The sequence below is a fragment of the Babylonia areolata genome, chromosome 3, assembly GCF_041734735.1.
Source record: "Babylonia areolata isolate BAREFJ2019XMU chromosome 3, ASM4173473v1, whole genome shotgun sequence".
In the NCBI taxonomy this organism is placed as follows: Eukaryota; Metazoa; Mollusca; class Gastropoda; order Neogastropoda; family Buccinidae; genus Babylonia; species Babylonia areolata.
The window spans coordinates 63,857,660-63,879,564 of record NC_134878.1 but is presented as its reverse complement, the minus strand read 5'-3'; the positions used below and the strand labels follow the sequence as shown (position 1 = coordinate 63,879,564).

The window sequence follows — 21,905 nt, the reverse complement described above, 5'->3', positions numbered from 1 at the left end:
CATGATGACGCGGCAGACCATGTGACACAAACAAGAAATGGCAGCCAAGATGTTGGGAAGCGTTTTGCTGTTTGTCTTGTGCGCAGGTTTGTTAAATTACAAAACTGACAGCATGAACTATTGTTTTAGTATTGTTGTTGTTTTTTTTCTTTAGTTTGCTATTAAGGCATTTGTATTTAAACGAGGAGCTTGTCTCTGTTTTGTTTGCTGGACAGAAAAAAACAACAGAATACTGAATAGAAAGGAAAACTGATGTTTCTGCCCTGATTGATGCGACTTTATGATGGATAATAATCACTGTAAATAGCCAATATCATATGATCCGACATATGATAAGATATGAGTGTACCTGAATGTACACAAGTCATGATAAACAGCTCTAGCACACTGGTTTCTCATGACCTAAACCTGGGGGGTGTGGCTTTTGAAGCAAAACCCGTCTCTTGGGGAAAATAGAATTAATCGTTTTACATGAATGAACATCAATATTTACTGATGATTTCATCATGGCTGATGATGATGATGATAAATATGACGTGAATACTTTCATAGCCCTTATCCTTGTTCAGAGACCAAGCTCTGAGTGCTTTACAAACTTGGTGTTATTTGCACAACAGGCTGCCTAAGAGCTGCTTTGGGTGCTCATCATTCGTTTCCTGTCACTCAAGTCAGGTTTCAGTCACACACACACACACACACACACACACACACACACACACACACACACACACACACACATGAAGCCTTTTATGCCTTTGACAATTTGCTTATTTTTTACCTTGCTATATAGGCACCCATAATCCAGTTCAGGGTGTGTGCATGTTGGTTATGTTCTTGTTCCCATTACCCACCGAACACTGACATGAATAACTTGATCTTTATGGAGCAAGTGCGATCTTCTGTGTTTAATTGTACACATGTACCTATGAAAAGGGTGGAGGCACTTTACTATGACTGACTTTGTACTCGTCGTAAACTAATGAATCAGAAAAATGTTGACCTTTAACCCTCCATAAACTGTTGGAAATCACATCCAAAGCCCTGAAGCTGAAAGTTCGGTAAACTGCCAGTATTGAAGGTCTACTGGTGCTGAATATTGTTGATATCCAAAAGACTTTTGAATCCTACCCATAACCCACCTCTCCTTCTCTTGGTTACCCTCTGTCTCTGTTTGTCCTGACAGTCTTTCTCTGTCAAACCATTCACACCACCTCTCCTTCTCTTGGTTACCCTCTGTCTCTCTTTGTCCTGACAGTCTTTCTCTGTCAAACCATTCACACCACCTCTCCTTCTCTTGGTTACCCTCTGTCTCTCTTTGTCCTGACAGTCTTTCTCTGTCAAACCATTCACACCACCTTGCTTCCCTTGAAGTCAAGACATTTAGTCAAGGTTCTTTTAGCCTATGAAATGGTTATTACAGTAGAGTGAATCTTATGCATAAATTGCTGTAATTGACAGGGTGATTGTGGATTGTAAAGCTTCTAAAACACATACAATCAAAGCAAATCAAACTTCAGCATATTGCCATGTACCTTCAAGATGGAAGGACAAGTTTCACACCCATTTTAAGTTGACGTTATTGTTTTTTTTCCAAGTACAAATTAAATAGCATAAATCAAACATTGACCAATGTGATAAGTGTTTACTGGGTATCTGTCTGTATTGAATTATATTATTTCTTCAGACAGAATTTTAAAAAATTCAAGTTTTCTCTTTCTTGGTTTTCTCTTCTTCCTATTTCATTCTCCAAACACTGCAACAGAACTTTATAAATGGATATGTATGTATCCAGAATTAATGAGATATGTTTCTTGGCAAAAGGTTTGTTTTCATAATGCTGTAAAACAGACATTTAGGTCTCTCTAAAAGTGATTTTCACCATGACTTGTCAGAGGAAGTTTCAGTTTCTCAAGGAGGTGTCACTGCATTCGGACAAATCCATAAAGGCTGCACCACATCTGCAAGGCAGATACCTGACCAGAAGCATGGTCAGGAAGTGAGGAAGCACCACACCTTGGTTTTACCTCTGACTGATTACCTCCTTTGCCCCACCCCATGTGTGATGGCTGAGCTCCCCTTGGCTACTGGTTATATCATTGCCTGTGCTCAGCAGTTCAAGGACAGTTAGTAACACCCAAGATAACAGACCTTCTCAACAGTGAACTGTGGATTTTATACTCTCAGCGAACTATGCACTGTGTTTGACAGATAACACTCATGCTCCAGCTTCAGAGAGACAGGCGTCAGGCCACTTGACAGTTATCAGACAGAAGCTTCTGTTTCTTTGACAAAGTTTTACGTTACTGATATGTTATGTTCAGCCACATTCATTTATTTGATAACATGATATTATCTTTATTGGATAAGGTCTGTTTAAAAAACAAAAGTCATTACTGTTTCTGAGTTCCATCATTTCTGACTTATGAAATATTTTCAACAATACACTGGACTGCAATCACATCATTCATAGCTGATTAGTTATCACCATTGTGTGTACAGAGAATGTGAATTATATGGTTGAGTTTTTGCATGGATGTTTACCTGCACATTTGTTACATGTGTCCATTGTCATGTGCGTGTAACACATGTTGAATTTTGGTCTGCTCATTCTGTGTGTATGTTTGGATTTTTGGTCTACATGTTTACTTGTGCTTGTACAAACTTTACTACTAGTGTGTATATATGTGCACACAGTGACATAACACAAACACACATGCATGCAGGCACCACCGCCACCAACAACAACACACGCACGCACGCATTCATGCACGCACACACGCACGCACGCACTCAGCTTGCATGCTTACGTGCACAGACACACGTTTCCATTTTCCCCCAGTGTTGTCTCTCCCTATCCCCCTCCACACATACACACACACTTCTTGTGTTTGTATTAACATTGTGTCAAAAAAACAACTAAATATGATTGATAAGTTTTTCTCCATGAAAGTGCTGTTTTATTGTGTCCTTCTGATTATCTTGGTAAGGCAGGTCAGCCAGCATTAGATAACTACCTCTTCTAATGTTTATGTTTATGTAGTTCAGCCTTTGATATTTCTGGTTATCTAGGGTGCCACTGTTTTTCTTTGGACTTGTGATCCAGTGTTTCACTGCTGAGCAGTTACCTGGCTATCATGGGGGAGTGTTGGGAGGGGTCAGGCTGTCACTAATGTTCCTGTTGATCCAGAGGTTCACTGCTGATCACAGGTGATGATATAACCAGTGACCAGTGGGGGGGCTCTGCCATCACACATGGGGTGGGGCATGGGAGGTAATCAGTCCAACATAAAATCAGGTGTAGGGCCTCAGCAGCCTCAGAGTTTGCCTTACCTGGGTGAGGGGCAGTGCAGGTGAGACACAGGCAAGATGGCAGCCAAGGTATTAGGAAGTGTTCTGCTGTTCGTCTTGTGCACAGGTTTGTAAAACTGTACTGGTGATAGTATGAACTGTCCGTTTTGTGGCTTTTTTTTTCTGTTTGATATTCAGTCTTATTTTCTTTTCCAGGTTGGTTGGGTTTTGTTTTGTTTTTTATTTGTTGTTGTTTAATGTTCCATGGAATCCATATTTAGTTTTCCAGTCTAAACCTGGCCCTGTATGGTGAGTTGGGCTATCAGCAGTGAAAGATAAACATTGTCTGTTAATTAGTTTTCCAGTCTAAACCTGGCCCTGTGTGGTGAGTTGGGCTACCAGCAGTGAAAGAAACATTGTTAATTAGTTTTCCAGTCTAAACATGGCCCTGTGTGGTGAGTTGGGCTATCAGCAGTGAAAGATAAACATTGTCTGTTAATTAGTTTTCCAGTCTAAACCTGGCCCTGTGTGGTGAGTTGGGCTACCAGCAGAAAGATAAACACTGTCTGTTAATTAGTTTTCCAGTCTAAACCTGGCCCTGTGTGGTGAGTTGGGCTATCAGCAGTGAAAGATAAACATTGTCTGTTAATTAGTTTTCCAGTCTAAACCTGGCCCTGTATGGTGAGTTGGACTATCAGCAGTGAAAGATAAACATTGTTAATTAGTTTTCCAGTCTAAACATGGCCCTGTATGGTGAGTTGGGCTATCAGCAGTGAAAGATAAACATTGTCTGTTAATTAGTTTTCCAGTCTAAACCTGTCCCTGTATGGTGAGTTGGGCTATCAGCAGTGAAAGATAAACATTGTTAATTAGTTTTCCAGTCTAAACATGGCCCTGTATGGTGAGTTGGGCTATAAGCAGTGAAAGATAAACATTGTCTGTTAATTAGTTTTCCAGTCTAAACATGGCCCTGTATGGTGAGTTGGGCTATAAGCAGTGAAAGATAAACATTGTCTGTTAATTAGTTTTCCAGTCTAAACATGGCCCTGTATGGTGAGTTGGGCTATCAGCAGTGAAAGATAAACATTGTCTGTTAATTAGTTTTCCAGTCGAAACATGGCCCTGTATGGTGAGTTGGGCTATCAGCAGTGAAAGATAAACATTGTCTGTTAATTAGTTTTCCAGTCTAAACCTGTCCCTGTATGGTGAGTTGGACTATCAGCAGTGAAAGATAAACATTGTTAATTAGTTTTCCAGTCGAAACATGGCCCTGTATGGTGAGTTGGGCTATCAGCAGTGAAAGATAAACATTGTCTGTTAATTAGTTTTCCAGTCTAAACCTGTCCCTGTATGGTGAGTTGGGCTATCAGCAGTGAAAGATAAACATTGTTAATTAGTTTTCCAGTCTAAACATGGCCCTGTATGGTGAGTTGGGCTATCAGCAGAAAGATAAACATTGTCTGTTAATTAGTTTTCCAGTCTAAACATGGCCCTGTATGGTGAGTTGGGCTATCAGCAGTGAAAGATAAACATTGTCTGTTAATTAGTTTTCCAGTCTAAACATGGCCCTGTATGGTGAGTTGGGCTATCAGCAGTGAAAGATAAACATTGTCTGTTAATTAGTTTTCCAGTCTAAACATGGCCCTGTATGGTGAGTTGGGCTATCAGCAGTGAAAGATAAACATTGTCTGTTAGTGTGCATTCTGTCATGTTTTTATGCTGTCGCTCAAACAGAACACACACACACACAGTTCTGTTTCTTTGAGTTATATTCTCTTATATTGCAGTTGAGTATTTACCAGGAGAGAGGAAGCTATTGCAGAAACTGTGAGAGGTGTTGCTGGCATGAAGGGGATGCCCAGATTGCCTTGTGACGGGAAGATTAATAAAAGCTTTTTATCCTTAAAGAGTCAGAACGCATGTGGTGCCTTGGCAGGAACTACATAGGCACATGAAAAGACTTCCTTTTTAGTCCAGCATAATAGGTGTGTTAGAACCTGGTCATTCCCGAGAAAATCCAACTGAGTGTCTAGTCATTCAGATGAGATGAGAAACAGAGATCCTGTGTGCAGCACTAAAAAAGAACCCGTGGCAGCAAAAGTGTTGTCGTCTGGCAAGATTCTAGAGAAGAAATCCTCTCTGATAGGTACACAAATAGGTATGCATGCACTCAAGGCCTGACAAAGCACATTGGGTTATGCTGCTGGTCAGGCATCTGTCTAGCTGATGTGATGTAGCATACATGGATTTGTCCGACGCCTAGTGACGCCTAGTTGAGAAACTGAAACTGAAACTCCCTGTCCACAGGGGGGTGCTGGGGACTGGACAGCCTGCGGTTCCTGGTGATCGGAGACATGGGGGGGCTGCCAACCTGGCCCTACCGCACGCCCATTGAGGTGGGCACAGCCAATCAGATGGCCCGCATCTCCACACTCTACAACCCCCACTTCATCATAGAGCTGGGAGACAACTTCTACTTTGATGGTGTCACCAGTGTCGATGACAAACGATTTCAGGTAGGATAGCATGTGTATGTGTGTGTTTGCCTGGCAAGATATGTGTGTGTGTACAGATAAAGATCATGCAGACAACACTGTAAATGGTGCGATATGCTTCCTGGTACACAACACATTTCTGTTGATGACGTTAATGGAACAGTCTCCCTGATGCTGTGCATTGAAACAGCATGTCACCTTCTGCAGATTGTTCATCTCTATAGATTTATTACGGTGTAGTTTTCCATCCCATTTTTGAATGGATACATTTCTGTTGTCCTGGTACTTTGGCATGATGAAGTAAATGCATGCTGCGTGCAGGGACATGTTTCCTCTTCCTGTTATGGATCCCATGTATCTGCTTCCACATCATTTCTGGAACTACGTCTCAGTATATTTCTGACTTTGGAAGTGAACATGTCCCTTCAAGGTCACTCCACTCTTCCACTGATGCAGAGTTTTTTGGGTTCCCAAATTGAAGAGAGAGAAACCCAGCAGGAGTTTTTAGTTCTTCACCTGTGCCAACCTGGAGTTCACTGCCTTTTCAGTCTGACACATTCCTTCACTTACAGCCTTTTCAAAAATATGAAGACATTTCTCTCAGGCAGTAAAAAAAAAAAAAAAAATTAAAAACCATTCCTGTCAAAGGGTCTTTGCATAATCAAGACTTTCCATTCCATATCTGATTAGTAGTTGTAGAAGTATAATATAATAAGTCATTATTACCAAGTGTACTTGGCTACAAGGAGTGTGTTGGAGTGTGGGGTGGGGGGGTGTACATTCAAGCTAATAGCATGAATCAAAAATCATATATGAACAATGATACAGTAGGATTTTAGACATATGCATATACTAAGTGTGCACATGTACACACACACACACACACACACACACACACACACACACACAGAGCTGACACACTGTGTTGTTGTTATGATGAGACACAGATCCAGACATAGGACATGCTGTTGTGTGGTGGTTGCAGGAGACGTTTGAAGAGGTGTACGTTCACCCATCTCTCCACATCCCCTGGTATCTCATCGCTGGCAACCATGACCACAACGGCAACGTCAGTGCCCAGATCGCATACAGCCAGCGATCCAAACGATGGTCAGTTGTTGTTGATCGCTAGGTCCTTTTTTCTACGTCGTCTTCCTGCTTTTGGTGGTGGGGAGGATGGGGGCGGGGCAGGGACCAGGTACATTACAAGTGTGTTCATTGTATTGTGTTGTTTGACACGGATTTCTCTGTGTGAAATGTGGGCTGCTCTCCCCAAGGGAAGCAAATTGCCACAATGCAGTGCTACCCTTTGTAACAAGCTGTCCTTCTCAGTCGTGCGGATTCCTCTAATCAGTCTGGAATAATATCTCAAAACACACCTCTTTCTTTCCGCTTACCAAATAATTGAAAAAAGTGCTTCTTGAACTTCTGCTTTCTGTGTGTGTATGTGTGTCTGCGTATTTGTTTGTGCATGAGCCTGTTTGTGTATGGTGTGCTTGATGCATGAATGTTTATGTACATATAACGTTTTATTGCATCTGCCTCAAGCTCCCTGCCTGAATGTCGGTCAGCAGTATTTTTCACTAGTGTTTGCATCAGTGTCATTTTCTTATTTCTCTCTGTCTCTCTCTCCAGGAACTACCCAGACTACTACTACAACCTGCAGCAGAAGATTCCGGGCTCGTCAGCCAGTGTGGACTTTGTGATGATGGACACCATTCTGCTGTGCGGCAACACCGGGGACGACCGGCTGCACACCCAGCCCTCGGGGCCTGAGGACATCCGCACCGCACAGCAACAGTGGGCCTTTGTGGAGAAGAGCCTTCAGGCCAGCAAGTAAGCATAGAGAGGGTGGGCTGGGGGTGAGAAGAGCCTTCAGGCCAGCAAGTAAGCATAGAGGGGGTGGGCTGGGGGTGAGAAGAGCCTTCAGGCCAGCAAGTAAGCATAGAGGGGGTGGGGTGGGGTGGGGGTGAGAACAGCCTTCAGGCCAGCAAGTAAGCATAGAGGGGGTGGGGTGGGGGTGAGAACAGCCTTCAGGCCAGCAAGTAAGCATAGAGGGGGTGGGGTGGGGGTGAGAACAGCCTTCAGGCCAGCAAGTAAGCATAGAGGGGGTGGGCTGGGGGTGAGAACAGCCTTCAGGCCAGCAAGTAAGCATAGAGGGGGTGGGCTGGGGGTGAGAACAGCCTTCAGGCCAGCAAGTAAGCATAGAGGGGGTGGGCTGGGGGTGAGAACAGCCTTCAGGCCAGCAAGTAAGTTTTTTGTGGTGGGGTGGGGGTGAGAAGAGCCTTCAGACCAGCAAGTAAGCTGTGGGAGGGAGGGGGGGAGCTTAGAGGAAGGGGGGCTGGGGGGGGGGGGGGGCAGAGGGTGAGAAGAGCCTTCAGACAGCAAGTAAGCTTTGAAGGGTTGGTGTGGGTGAGAGAAGAGCCTTCAGACAGCAAGGAAACTTAGAGAAGGGTTGGGGGGGGGGAGAAGAGCCTTCAGACAGCAAGGAAACTTAGAGGGTTGGGGGGGGGGTGAGAAGAGCCTTCAGACAGCAAGGAAACTTAGAGGGTTGGGGGGGGGGAGAAGAGCCTTCAGACAGCAAGGAAACTTAGAGGGTTGGGGGGGGGGGAGAAGAGCCTTCAGACAGCAAGGAAACTTAGAGGGTTGGGGGGGGGGAGAAGAGCCTTCAGACAGCAAGGAAACTTAGAGGGTTGGGGGGGGGGGGGGAGAAGAGCCTTCAGACAGCAAGGAAACTTAGAGGGGGGGGGGGGGGAGAGCCTTCAGACAGCAAGGAAACTTAGAGGGTTTGGGGGGGCGAGGGGGGGAGAGCCTTCAGACAGCAAGGAAACTTAGAGGAGGGTTGTGGGGGGGGGGGGGGGGGGGGGGTTGCACACTGGGTAGATCAGGGGACAGAGTTGAAGAAAAAAGGAGTGTGAGGTAAGAGTGAACAGAAAACTGAGTGAGAGAGAGAGAGAGATTTGTAGGTCCTATTTCTGTTTATGGATTTACAGAGTAACGTGCATGCAGAAAATAAAATAAAATTCTGAGGTGCGACTCTCCCTGCTTGTCGCGTCACAAACCTGTTCACTGGTGTTTTCTGTGGTGGAGCTCTGTGACCTTTGACCTTATTTCTGTGTGCAGCGCCACCTACCTGTTCACGGTGGGTCACTTCCCAGTGTACTCTGTGGCGGAGCACGGGCCAACCGACTGCCTGGTGAAGGGCCTGGAACCCTTGCTGTACAAGAACAAAGCATCAGGCCACATGAGTGGTCACGACCATAACCTCCAGGTCAGTAGTCACGTCTCTTTTTTCTTCTTTTTCTTTTCTCTGTCCCATCATCTGCACCGTTTCAGTGGCATTACTCCCACGCCCCTCACTCTGAGTCACCCAATCACAACCACATCCGAGTTCATCTGTCTCAGTCTCAGAGCCGACAGTCCACAGGGAACCATCAGTGTTAGGTGGCCAGGAGACCACACACCAGAGGAGACCCTGCACTGCTGCTGAGTCACTTCGGTGGTGTTCGGTAGTGCCTGTTCAGATTTAATGTACTTAGGACTCAAGCTACTAAGCCCCCTACTGATGACAATGGCTTAGTCACAGAGCCAGACTGAGTGAGCAAGAGTGGAGGCCAGCACCATGTCCCTCCCATGTGTCTGCCAATGCCAAAGGCCCCGACAAGACTTACCCCAAGTGTAGAAGTGCAGGGGTATCAAAACTGAGGTCACCAAGAGAGTGCGGCATAAAAGGCCATATTATTTGGGACTTTTCAGTGGCATTACTCCCACGCTGCTCATTGTTAGATTCCCCCACACACAGCCACACCCGGGTTCGTCCGTCGCAGTTCCAGCGTCGGCAGTGCACAGGGAACCATCGATGTTAGGTTGCCACTGAAGACGGGAAAGAACTGAATGGTCTGTCGTGTCAAAGGTGCCCTTGGTGCCAAATGTAAACTGAAGACCGGAAAGAAGAATTGAATGGTCTATCGGGAAAGAAGAATTGAATGGTCTGTCATGTCAAAGGTGCCCTTGGTGCCAAATGTAAAATGAAGACAGGGAAGAAGAATTGAATGGTCTATCGGGAAAGAAGAATTGAATGGTCTGTCGTGTCAAAGGTGCCCTTGGTGCCAAATGTAAAATGAAGACAGGGAAGAAGAATTGAATGGTCTATCGGGAAAGAAGAATTGAATGGTCTGTCGTGTCAAAGGTGCCCTTGGTGCCAAATGTAAAATGAAGACAGGGAAGAAGAATTGAATGGTCTGTTGTGTCAAAGGTGCCCTTGGTGCCAAATGTAAAATGAAGACAGGGAAGAAGAATTGAATGGTCTGTTGTGTCAAAGGTGACTGACACACTTTCTTAGTTTCCATGCTGTGCAGTTTTCAATGTGGAGAGTTGGGAAGGAGGTTGTTAATTTTTTTCTTTCTTTCTGTTTTTGAAGTGTTTCTCAGTTCACTGTTGAAAACACCTGGTCTTGTTCAGGTGTCATTATTTCAGTTTGATTTTTGATTCACAGGCCATGTGTTGTCTGCTGCCCCGGGGATTTGGTGGTGGTGGGGTTTTTTGGTGTGTGTTTTTTGGGTGTGTTTTTTTGTGTGTGTGTTTGGTTTTTTGTTTTTGGTGGTGGTCTCATGAAGTGTGGCATGCATGTATGTTGAGCAGTGAGTGGGGACACACTCCTGTGTATGTTGAGCAGTGAGTGGGGACACACTCCTATGTTGAGCAGTGAGTGGGGACACACTCCTGTGTATGTTGAGCAGTGAGTGGGGACACACTCCTATGTTGAGCAGTGAGTGGGGACACACTCCTGTGTATGTTGAGCAGTGAGTGGGGACACACTCCTGTGTATGTTGAGCAGTGAGTGGGGACACACTCCTGTGTATGTTGAGCAGTGAGTGGGGACACTCTCCTGTCTATGTTGAGCAGTGAGTGGGGACACACTCCTGTCTGTGTTGAGCAGTGAGTGGGGACACACTCCTGTCTATGTTGAGCAGTGAGTGGGGACACACTCCTGTCTATGTTGAGCAGTGAGTGGGGACACTCTCCTGTGTATGTTGAGCAGTGAGTGAGGCCTGTGTATGTTGAGCAGTGAGTGGGGACACACTTCTGTGTATGTTGAGCAGTGAGTGGGGACACTCTCCTGTGTATGTTGAGCAGTGAGTGAGGCCTGTGTATGTTGAGCAGTGAGTGGGGACACACTCCTATGTATGTTGAGCAGTGAGTGGGGACACACTCCTGTGTATGTTGAGCAGTGAGTGGGGACACACTCCTGTGTATGTTGAGCAGTGAGTGAGGCCTGTGTATGTTGAGCAGTGAGTGGGGACACACTCCTGTGTATGTTGAGCAGTGAGTGAGGCCTGTGTATGTTGAGCAGTGAGTGAGGCCTGTCTATGTTGAGCAGTGAGTGGGGACACACTCCTGTGTATGTTGAGCAGTGAGTGGGGACACACTCCTATGTTGAGCAGTGAGTGGGGACACACTCCTATGTTGAGCAGTGAGTGGGGACACACTCCTGTTTTCTGACTAGTGTTTGTTGTATGACCGCCTTTCCTCTTTGATGTGTTCATATTGGTCGTCTGGGAGATTGTCATCATTGTGTGTATGATTGTAATTATTGTACGCATGGTCTGGGAGATTGTCATCATTGTGTGTATGATTGTAATTATTGTACGCATGGTCGTCTGGGAGATTGTCATCATTGTGTGTATGATTGTAATTATTGTACGCATGGTCGTCTGGGAGATTGTCATCATTGTGTGTATGATTGTAATTATTGTACGCATGGTCTGGGAGATTGTCATCATTGTGTGTATGATTGTAATTATTGTACGCATGGTCGTCTGGGAGATTGTCATCATTGTGTGTATGATTGTAATTATTGTACGCATGGTCGTCTGGGAGATTGTCATCATTGTGTGTATGATTGTAATTATTGTACGCATGGTCGTCTGGGAGATTGTCATCATTGTGTGTATGATTGTAATTATTGTACGCATGGTCGTCTGGGAGATTGTCATCATTGTGTGTATGATTGTGATTATTGTACGCATGGTCGTCTGGGAGATTGTCATCGTGTGTATGATTGTGATTATTGTACGCATGGTTCACATCAGCTCAGCATTTAAGCATTTTACGTCTTTGAGGTTCACCTCCAATCAGTATTTAGCATTTTGTGTCTGAGATTCACCTCAAATCCGTATTTAGCATTTTGTGTCCGAGGTTCACCTCAAATCAGTATTTAGCATTTTGTGTCCGAGGTTCACCTCAAATCAGTATTTAGCATTTTGTGTCCGAGGTTCACCTCAAATCAGTATTCAGCATTTTGTGTCCGAGGTTCACCTCAAATCAGTATTTAGCATTTTGTGTCTGAGGTTCACCTCAAATCAGTATTTAGCATTTTGTGTCCGAGGTTCACCTCAAATCAGTATTCAGCATTTTGTGTCCAAGGTTCACCTCAAATCAGTATTTAAACATTTCCTCTATTCATGTTGACTTCTGATTTTTGTGCACTGTTCGTGTACTGCCACATATGAATTTTTTTGGATGAGATAAAGTATTCATATGCATGTGTGTGCATGTGAGATACATTTCATGCCTTTTTGAGTGTGAATGTGTTTGTGTGTGTGATAGTTCATATCTGCAATTTGTTGTATTGTCTGTTTATATAGATACCATGTGTTGTTTTTGCATGTGCAGAGACGTTATTATGCACTATTGTGTATGTATTTTTTCATGAGGCACTTTGCACCCACTGTATGGAGAGTGTGCGCCATATATGTATGATAGTTGTGTTCCACTATGACCATCAGAACAGCAGAGGAGGCAGCTGCTGTCCGGACTATCTGGGCTAGAATTTGATTATTGTGGAGAGCAACTTGCCCAAGTTACATCCCCACTCTCGGCCAAGAGAGTTTTATGACAGTCGGCGTTGTGATGGTTCCCAAAGGACAAGTATCCCCCCAGGGCTGCAGCACTAAGAACCAGTGCAATTTTGCTTCCTAGTTTGATATAAGTCTTATGATTATTATTTTTAATATTATTATTGACAGCACCTACAGACCAGCCAGGGAGGCCACACTGTGGACTACATCCTGTCAGGGTCTGCCAACTTCATCGATGCCAGTGAGGCCCACAAGACTTCCGTGCCCAAGGGGTCCTCCAAGTTCCACTGGGCTGATGTCACCAAGCTGGGCGGCTTCGTCTTCGCTGAGGCCACCGCCACCAACATGACCTTCACCTACATCGAAGCGTCTGGAACCGTCCTGTACAAAACCACCGTCTTTCCCCGTAAAGTTTAAGTGGATGTGGAATTGTTTTGTTATCTGTGATAGATTTGATTAATATGCTTGAGAATATGTTTGAGAATTGTTTTCATAGATAATTTCTATAAATCAGTTAGAGCTTGGTTGATCAAAAACAATTCATACATGTGATAATTTTAATAGATTTTTTCATAAGTGTGTTAAAGTTTTGTTGATCAAGAATAATTGCTGTGTGTGAGAATAATTACATTTTGTTTAATCTGCTGAAACTTTTGTTATCAAGAATAATTGCTGATTTGTTGATAAAAGTTCATAAGATAAAATGAATCTTTAAAAAAAAAAAAAATAATTAATGAAAAGTGAAGATACATTTGGAGGGGTAAATACATTTGGAGGGGTAAAAGCGCCAAAGGTCTTCACCTGCAGAAATCTGTGGGGTTTTACATCAGACATTTTGATCTCCAGTAATCCTGGCACATGTACACTTGAAACCTGGATTTTTGCAAGAGGAGTTCATATTGAACCATAAATTATGGTTCAGTGTATTCCTCTTTTTCTTTCTTTTTTAATCTGTGCATAACTGTGATAGTAGATAGTTACTATGTAGGATTCTTGACATGAGTGTTGCAGCAACTGTGTTGAAGTTGATGAAAACAGATGTTTGTTGTTTTCAACATTCCACAGCCCTAATACTTGACTGGCAGGTTTCACAAAATGGTGCTGGGAAATGGATATTGCTCTGAGTGCTAAAAACAAAATGGCCAAGGGGTGTGCATTAACGCATTGCTAATCTATACCACTAGTTGAGATTATTTTCCCTGCCTCCTCCTCCCCCACCCACTCCCAAGACCTTTCCAGCACACACATCTTTTCAACTGTGAGCAGCAGTGTGACATGGCTTTGGTCACTGATTCAGTTATGAAATGTACTGTGGAATGCAGGAGTGTTTTCCATATGTGATATACATGTTTGTGTATTCACCAAAGTAATGCATCGTATTTGTATGGCCTTTTTTATTGTGTAAATAGTGTTTTAGTCTATTTTAATGATAAAAGGTAGACTGTAATTAAATATAAACCTCTCTCTTAAATTTTCTGTTGAAGAAAAATCTGCCTTCCTCCAAAATATGCAAAAACGCAGAATTGATCCGACTACGCAACATGCTGCAGAATGGCTCCAAGTGTATGTGTGATTCCTGAACAAGATGGGTCTCTTCCACCCATTGTCTCCCCTAATGCTTTGTCCCTGTATCTCTTTTGGTGGGGGAGGTAGAGCTGTGACATGATTGTGTGGTCAGTGTTGCACTTGGTGCAGTGTGATAATCAGTGCCAGTGTGAGATGTGACCTGTGCCAGCAGTCCTCAGGAACTGGCTGAAGTCTACATACGTCACAGTATTGTAGCTGTATGTGTGTGTGTGGGGGGGGAGAGATCATATATGTGCATTCAGCCTGTGTATTCCAGCTGTTGATGGCCCTGTGTGGTCTTCGGCTGGGGTGTGAATGACACAAGATAGAAAGATAATCCAGCTGCTCGCCTCTGGGTCAGAAAATATCCGTGTCTGACTCACATAGAACACTTGTGAAAAATAAAGTCTGTGTTGTGTGGAGAGAGCAATGAGGTTCGAAGAAAAGTGAAACAAGACAGCAGTAAACAAAAAACTTTGAAAGACCTGGAGTTTTTTTTGTTTTGTTTTTAAGGTTTTGGTTTATCTTTCTCTCAGCAAAGGATTATTTTACAAAGCTCTGGTATGCATTTAGTCTTGTTATACATGTTCTTTCCATGCATGTCATTCTGAGTTCGTAAATTGTGTATGATTTTAGAGATGTTCTTTTTTTTTAAGCTATGACACCTCTAATCGGAGCTGAGTTTGTACTGACAGTCTTGCACATTGTCAGATATGTCACAGAATAATGCAGCATGAATTTTTTAGTATTCAGTTTATTAGAGTCAAAAATGAGTTCTACCTTTTTTTTTCAATTTTTTTTTTCAATAAATGTTTTCCTCTCTCTCTCCCCCTCTCTCTCCCCATCCCTTCCCCTAAAATGCATATCTTCACCACCACCATCCCGTTTTGGTTTTTTGGGGGGTTTTTGTGTTTTTTTTAAATTAAGTTTTGAGCATGAATGTACAATTTAAATTTGAATGTAATTGATGATATGTGTCAAACTGTTTTCTATAAATTATTTACAGTGGAGTAACAGTGTCAAACTGATGTAATAAGTTTTTACATTTTGCACTCTGGTCAAGTGGATGTATGATAACACTGACACGGTGTGTGAAGGTCAACAAGAAGCCAGGATGATTCATGCTGAATGTGAACTATACACAGTGCAGAGCTGTTTGGACTTCCAAACCCTGCCTCTTTCAATGCTCTGGTTTCCGTTTTTGATGATCATTGATGTCACTGTGAATGTTTGGAAAGGATCTTTACATTGATATATGCTCTGCCCTCCTTGCCAGCATTTCAAAATAGCTCTCTTCTGACCTTTCTTGCCCCCCATTGGAAAGTTAAAAAATAGCTCTATACCAATCTGTCCCACGTTAAGGTGACAGTAAGGTTGTGAAGACATGTCCTGTGTTTAAGGAGGGAAAGTCTTCCACAAACACACACCTTGCAAAATATAATGTCCTCTTTGTGTGATGAGTCATGGGCAACAGACAGCATGTTGCCAGGACTTAACCGATTTACACTGGGTGAATAGATAGGATTTTTCTCCGGCATTACTGTCCCACAAGAATGTATTGCTGAGATCTAGGTATTGTTGATGTACTGGTGCCAGTGTGCTTTGGTTGACCTAGAGCACATGTCCAGTACTCTCTGCATCAGTTGACCGTTCAGGTTACACCATGTTGTCTAAAACTGCTGTGTTTGGGTCCCTTTTGGCAGAGAATTGTGCAGTCTGCTGTGTGCCAGTTTTTGAACACAATCACATATCATTCTTATATTTAACACTATTTGTATCAGGAAGAATTTTTACTTTGCAATGATTTTGTAACTGATGTGAAGCAAAACATATGAAAAGATAGCCGATAAGAATGTGTTGATGGGAAATTCTGATTTAATACTGTTATTTAGATTGTTGTTGAATACACCACGATGGCCTTGAATTGATATACTTGTCTTTCTTCACTTATCCTAGTTGTGATACGACTATAAGCAAGGTCATGTCAGTAAAAATTGTAATAACTTCATCTATATACTCCGTTTGTACCTGTTGAATGATATAGTATATTTTTGGAAATAGCATCACTTTTTTCTTTGGCTTTACGTTCAGCCTTCTGGTTTGACAGGGGTGCAGACTGATGATATGTCAAATCAAATTTTATATATTTAAACAATGTGTGTGCCTTCTAACTCTGCCACACATGGACAGAGTCTGCTGCAGTAATTCTCACCATCAGCTAACTCTGAAGTCCTATCTCAAGCAGTAATTCTCACCATCAACTAACTCAAAAGTCCTGTCTCAAGCAGTAATTCTCACCATCAACTAACTCACTCTGAAGTCCTGTCTCAAGCAGTAATTCTCACCATCAACTAACTCACTCTGAAGTCCTGTCTCAAGCAGTAATTCTCACCATCAACTAACTCACTCTGAAGTCCTGTCTCAAGCAGTAATTCTCACCATCAACTAACTCAAAAGTCCTATCTCAAGCAGTAATTCTCACCATCAACTAACCAACTCACAAGTCCTGTCTCAAGCAGTAATTCTCACCATCAACTCACTCACTCTGAAGTCCTGTCTCAAGCAGTAATTCTCACCATCAACTCACTCACTCTGAAGTCCTATCTCAAGCAGTAATTCTCCTCATCAACTCACTCACTCTTAAGTCCTGTCTCGAGCAGTGATTCTCACCATCAACTAACTTAGAAGTCCTATCTCAAGCAGTAATTCTCACCATCAGCTAACTAACTCAGAAGTCCTATCTCAAGCAGTAATTCTCACCATCAACTAACCAACTCAGAAGTCCTATCTCAAGCAGTAATTCTCACCATCAACTAACTCAGAAGTCCTATCTCAAGCAGTAATTCTCACCATCAACTAACTCAGAAGTCCTATCTCAAGCAGTAATTCTCACCATCAACTCACTCACTCTGAAGTCCTATCTCAAGCAGTAATTCTCACCATCAACTCACTCACTCTGAAGTCCTATCTCAAGCAGTAATTCTCCTCATCAACTCACTCACTCTTAAGTCCTGTCTCGAGCAGTAATTCTCACCATCAACTAACTCAGAAGTCCTATCTCAAGCAGTAATTCTCACCATCAACTCACTCACTCTGAAGTCCTATCTCAAGCAGTAATACACCATCAACTCACTCACTCTGAAGTCCTATCTCAAGCAGTAATTCTCATCAACTAACTCACTCTTAAGTCCTATCTCAAGCAGTAATTCTCACCATCAACTAACCAACTCAGAAGTCCTATCTCAAGCAGTAATTCTCACCATCAACTAACTCAAAAGTCCTATCTCAAGCAGTAATTCTCACCATCAACTAACCAACTCAGAAGTCCTGTCTCAGCAGTAATTCTCACCAACAACTAACTCACTCTTAAGTCCTGTCTCAAGCAGTAATTCTCACCATCAACTAACCAACTCACAAGTCCTGTCTCAAGCAGTAATTCTCACCATCAACTAACTCACTCTGAAGTCCTATCTCAAGCAGTAATTGGATTTCTTATTTGGAAAAAAACCCAAAAACAGAAGGTAAACCAGAATTAACTCCAAAGAGCACTTAGCTTCTTCCATGGGCCTTGACAAGGGAAGTAACACCTGAGGCATCAAAAAAACGGATGATCATTATTGTTCTTCCAACTGGCAGAAATACTCCACAAATGCCAGTCAGTTTCCCCAATGATAAAATGGCCACTGCTGGCACTACTTACTGCTAACAATGAGACAGGAATCTATAGTCACCCTGGCACTACTTACTGCTAACAATGAGACAGGAATCGATAGTCACCCTGGCACTACTTACTGCTAACACAATGAGACAGGAATCGATAGTCACCCTGGCACTACTTACTGCTAACACAGACAGGAATCGATAGTCACCCTGGCACTACTTACTGCTAACACAGTGAGACAGGAATCGATAGTCACCCTGGCACTACTTACTGCTAACACAATGCGACAGAAATCGATAGTCATGCTGGCACTACTTACTGCTAACACAGTGAGACAGGAATCTATAGTCACCCTGGCACTACTTACTGCTAACAATGAGACAGGAATCGATAGTCACCCTGGCACTACTTACTGCTAACAATGAGACAGGAATCGATAGTCATGCTGGCACTACTTACTGCTAACACAGTGAGACAGGAATCATAGTCACCCTGGCACTACTTACTGCTAACAATGAGACAGGAATCGATAGTCACCCTGGCACTACTTACTGCTAACACAGTGAGACAGGAATCGATAGTCACCCTGGCACTACTTACTGCTAACACAGTGAGACAGGAATCGATAGTCACCCTGGCACTACTTACTGCTAACACAGTGAGACAGGAATCGATAGTCACCCTGGCACTACTTACTGCCAACGCAATGCGACAGGAATCGATAGTCACCCTGGCACTACTTACTGCTAACACAGTGAGACAGGAATCGATAGTCACCCTGGCACTACTTACTGCTAACACAGTGAGACAGGAATCATAGTCACCCTGGCACTACTTACTGCTAACACAATGCGACAGAAATCGATAGTCACCCTGGCACTACTTACTGCTAACACAGTGAGACAGGAATCGATAGTCACCCTGGCACTACTTACTGCTAACAGTGAGACAGGAATCATAGTCACCCTGGCACTACTTACTGCTAACACAGTGAGACAGGAATCATAGTCACCTTGGCACTACTTACTGCTAACACAATGCGACAGAAATCGATAGTCACCCTGGCACTACTTACTGCTAACACAGTGAGACAGGAATCATAGTCACCCTGGCACTACTTACTGCTAACACAGTGAGACAGGAATCGATAGTCACCCTGGCACTACTTACTGCTAACACAATGCGACAGAAATCGATAGTCATGCTGGCACTACTTACTGCTAACACAGTGAGACAGGAATCGATAGTCACCCTGGCACTACTTACTGCTAACACAGTGAGACAGGAATCGATAGTCACCCTGGCACTACTTACTGCTAACACAGTGAGACAGGAATCGATAGTCACCCTGGCACTACTTACTGCTAACACAATGTGACAGGAATCGATAGTCACAACAACTCAACTGTGACAGCCTCTTTCTTTCAATGACATTTCCCATTAAAAAAAATAAATAAATAAATTTCACAACAGCACATTAAACCAGCTTCCTACACCTTTCTTCCCAATTATTTTTAGAAACTGTATTTGGGTACAAGAGTAGCTAGAAATTTAAATGAATCAGTAACATGAACCATAAGTTAGCACACAAATACAGAGACAAACTGTGCACAGGAAAACACGTCTTCATACATCAACAAATATATTGTATTGACTGAAAAATACCATCTTTGACAAAATGGAAAAAAGAAAAACTGTTAGTAAAGTTGGTCATCACCCATAACATTGAAGCATACATTTCTATTCAACACAAAGACCAACCCTGTTTGAAATGAAATCGAACTGGAAAAATCCCAAAAGACCCAAAACTAACACCAAAGCAAAGGTGTTCATAAAACAAAAAGACACAAACCAGATGACTTGAAACTATGAAGCATCCAACGTTACTCCATTTTCTGATAGACACAATCCATCTCTCTGTGCCCCCAAGGCCCCATCCAATCAACCTAACCCTCTCCAAGTTGTCCAGTCCCCAACAACATACCACCCCCCCCCCCCCCCCCCCCCCACCAGATGTCCCCAAGACCCATCCGATCAACCTAACCCTCTCCAAGTTGTCCAGTCCCCAACATGATCCCCCCCAAGCCCCATCCAATCAACTTAACCCTCTCCAAGTTGTCCAGTCCCCAACAACATGATACCCCCCCCCCCATCCAATCTAACCCTCTCCAAGTTGTCCAGTCCCCAACAACATGATCCCCCCCCCCCCCCCAGATGTCCCCAAGGCCCCATCCAATCAACCTAACCCTCTCCAAGTTGTCCAGTCCCCAACATGATCCCCCCCCCCAGATGTCCCCAAGACCCATCCAATCAACCTAACCCTCTCCAAGTTGTCCAGTCCCCAACAACATGATACCACCCCCACCCCCACCCCCCCCAGATGTCCCCAAGCCCCATCCAATCAACCTAACCCTCTCCAAGTTGTCCAGTCCCCAACAACATGATCCCCCCCCCCCCAGATGTCCCCAAGACCCATCCAATCAACCTAACCCTCTCCAAGTTGTCCAGTCCCCAACAACATACCCCCCCCACCCCCCCAGATGTCCCCAAGCCCCATCCAATCAACCTAACCCTCTCCAAGTTGTCCAGTCCCCAACAACATGATCCCCCCCCCCCCCCAATCCCCCCCCCAGATGCTCCCAAGCCCCATCCAATCAACCTAACCCTCTCCAAGTTGTCCAGTCCCCAACAACATGATCCCCCCCCCCAGATGCTCCCAAGCCCCATCCAATCAACCTAACCCTCTCCAAGTTGTCCAGTCCCCAGCAACATGATTCCCCCCCCCCCCCCCCCCCCCCCCCCCCCCAGATGCTCCCAAGCCCCATCCAATCAACCTAACCCTCTCCAAGTTGTCCAGTCCCCAACAACATGATACCCCCCCCACCAGATGTCCCCAAGCCCACCACACACAGCTCCTCTAATCGCTGGTGTCCATGTCCACATGCTGCTCTTCCTCCCCACCGCTGGAGCGCCGGTCGTTGATGTCATTGTCGTTGTTGTCGCCGCCCTGGGAGCGCATGTCTTCCTCGTGGTCGCTGGCGCTGTTGAAGCCCTTCTCCTCCTCGTCATAGTCCCTCTTCACCTTACCCGATGATGATGCTGACGATGTCGTCGTCTTCTCCTCTCGCTTTTCCTTGCTGCTCTTCTCCTTCTTCTTCTTCTCCTTGCGGTCCCGGCTGCGGCTCCTCTCCTTCTTCTTCTCCTTCTTGGACCTGAAAGCGGGGCTCCGCTGACTGAGAATGCAGTTTCCACACAAGACATGAACCACCACCTTTTTTTTCCTTTCTTTTTCACTTTAACATATGCATACAAGCACCAAAAAATGCTTTTTCTTTTCAAAATGGCTGATGCCAGGATATGCTACAAAAGGAACATTACTATCACACAATCTGAAACAAACGGATCTCAGAGTATGGACATTTTTTCCTTGGATCACTTTTATCCAACAAACTTAATGTAATGTACTGGTGCAGACTCCAGCAGAGGTCTGATTTGTGTTCTGTGCAAAATACCAGTCTGCCCAAGCAGAGAAACCAAAGGTAGCTGTGACTAGAAACCTCCCTCGAGTACATTACCTATGTTCTGTTTCTGAATGCACCATCCTGTAATCATTCTTTTTTCCACTTCACGATACTCTAAATGCTGTCAGTGGTGTTAGTGTTGGTCACACTGTTCCCCAAAGCCCCCCACACCCAGCCTCCTGGTATCCACATCTCGCACTCTGCCACCAAGCATCCCATGCAGAGACTGCCACACCAGTGCTTTATTACTATAACCTGTGCTTCAATGCAGCTCATTCTTTTTTCTGCTTCGTTTCTCTGCTGACATACCAATCGGTTCTTTTCATCATTAGCTGTGCAATCGTCTAGCAAAGTATTTATTTGATGTGAAAAAATGCACACTAAATGTTAACCCCTTGCAAACCAGTTTTTCTCCTTCGTGATTCCTGTTTTTAACAGCAACATTCCATGGTTCCACAGATAGACCAAAACCTGTGCACTTACTGACTGACGCTGACACCTGTGTTGTGTGTTC

At 44.0% G+C, this 21,905-nt stretch overlaps 1 protein-coding gene and 1 pseudogene across 2 annotated transcripts in view; one reads left to right on the top strand and one right to left on the bottom strand.

The window, feature by feature from the left end:
• Nucleotides 1–3: 3 nt before the first annotated feature.
• LOC143280196 (tartrate-resistant acid phosphatase type 5-like) lies at nucleotides 4–16,293 on the top strand. Its single transcript, XM_076584804.1, has 6 exons — nucleotides 4–86; nucleotides 5,596–5,804; nucleotides 6,769–6,893; nucleotides 7,419–7,619; nucleotides 8,907–9,054; nucleotides 12,812–16,293. The coding sequence occupies exons 1-6, from the start codon at nucleotides 38–40 to the stop codon at nucleotides 13,058–13,060; spliced, it is 981 nt and encodes a 326-aa protein (XP_076440919.1). The 5' UTR covers nucleotides 4–37; the 3' UTR covers nucleotides 13,061–16,293.
• Nucleotides 16,294–20,691: 4,398 nt separating this feature from the next.
• The window catches only part of LOC143280195 (uncharacterized), a 50,825-nt pseudogene continuing 49,611 nt past the window's right edge, over nucleotides 20,692–21,905 (bottom strand). Inside the window, exon 17 of the transcript XR_013055007.1 lies at nucleotides 20,692–21,082. The product of XR_013055007.1 is annotated as an uncharacterized LOC143280195 (transcript). The remainder of the gene's footprint in view (nucleotides 21,083–21,905) is intronic.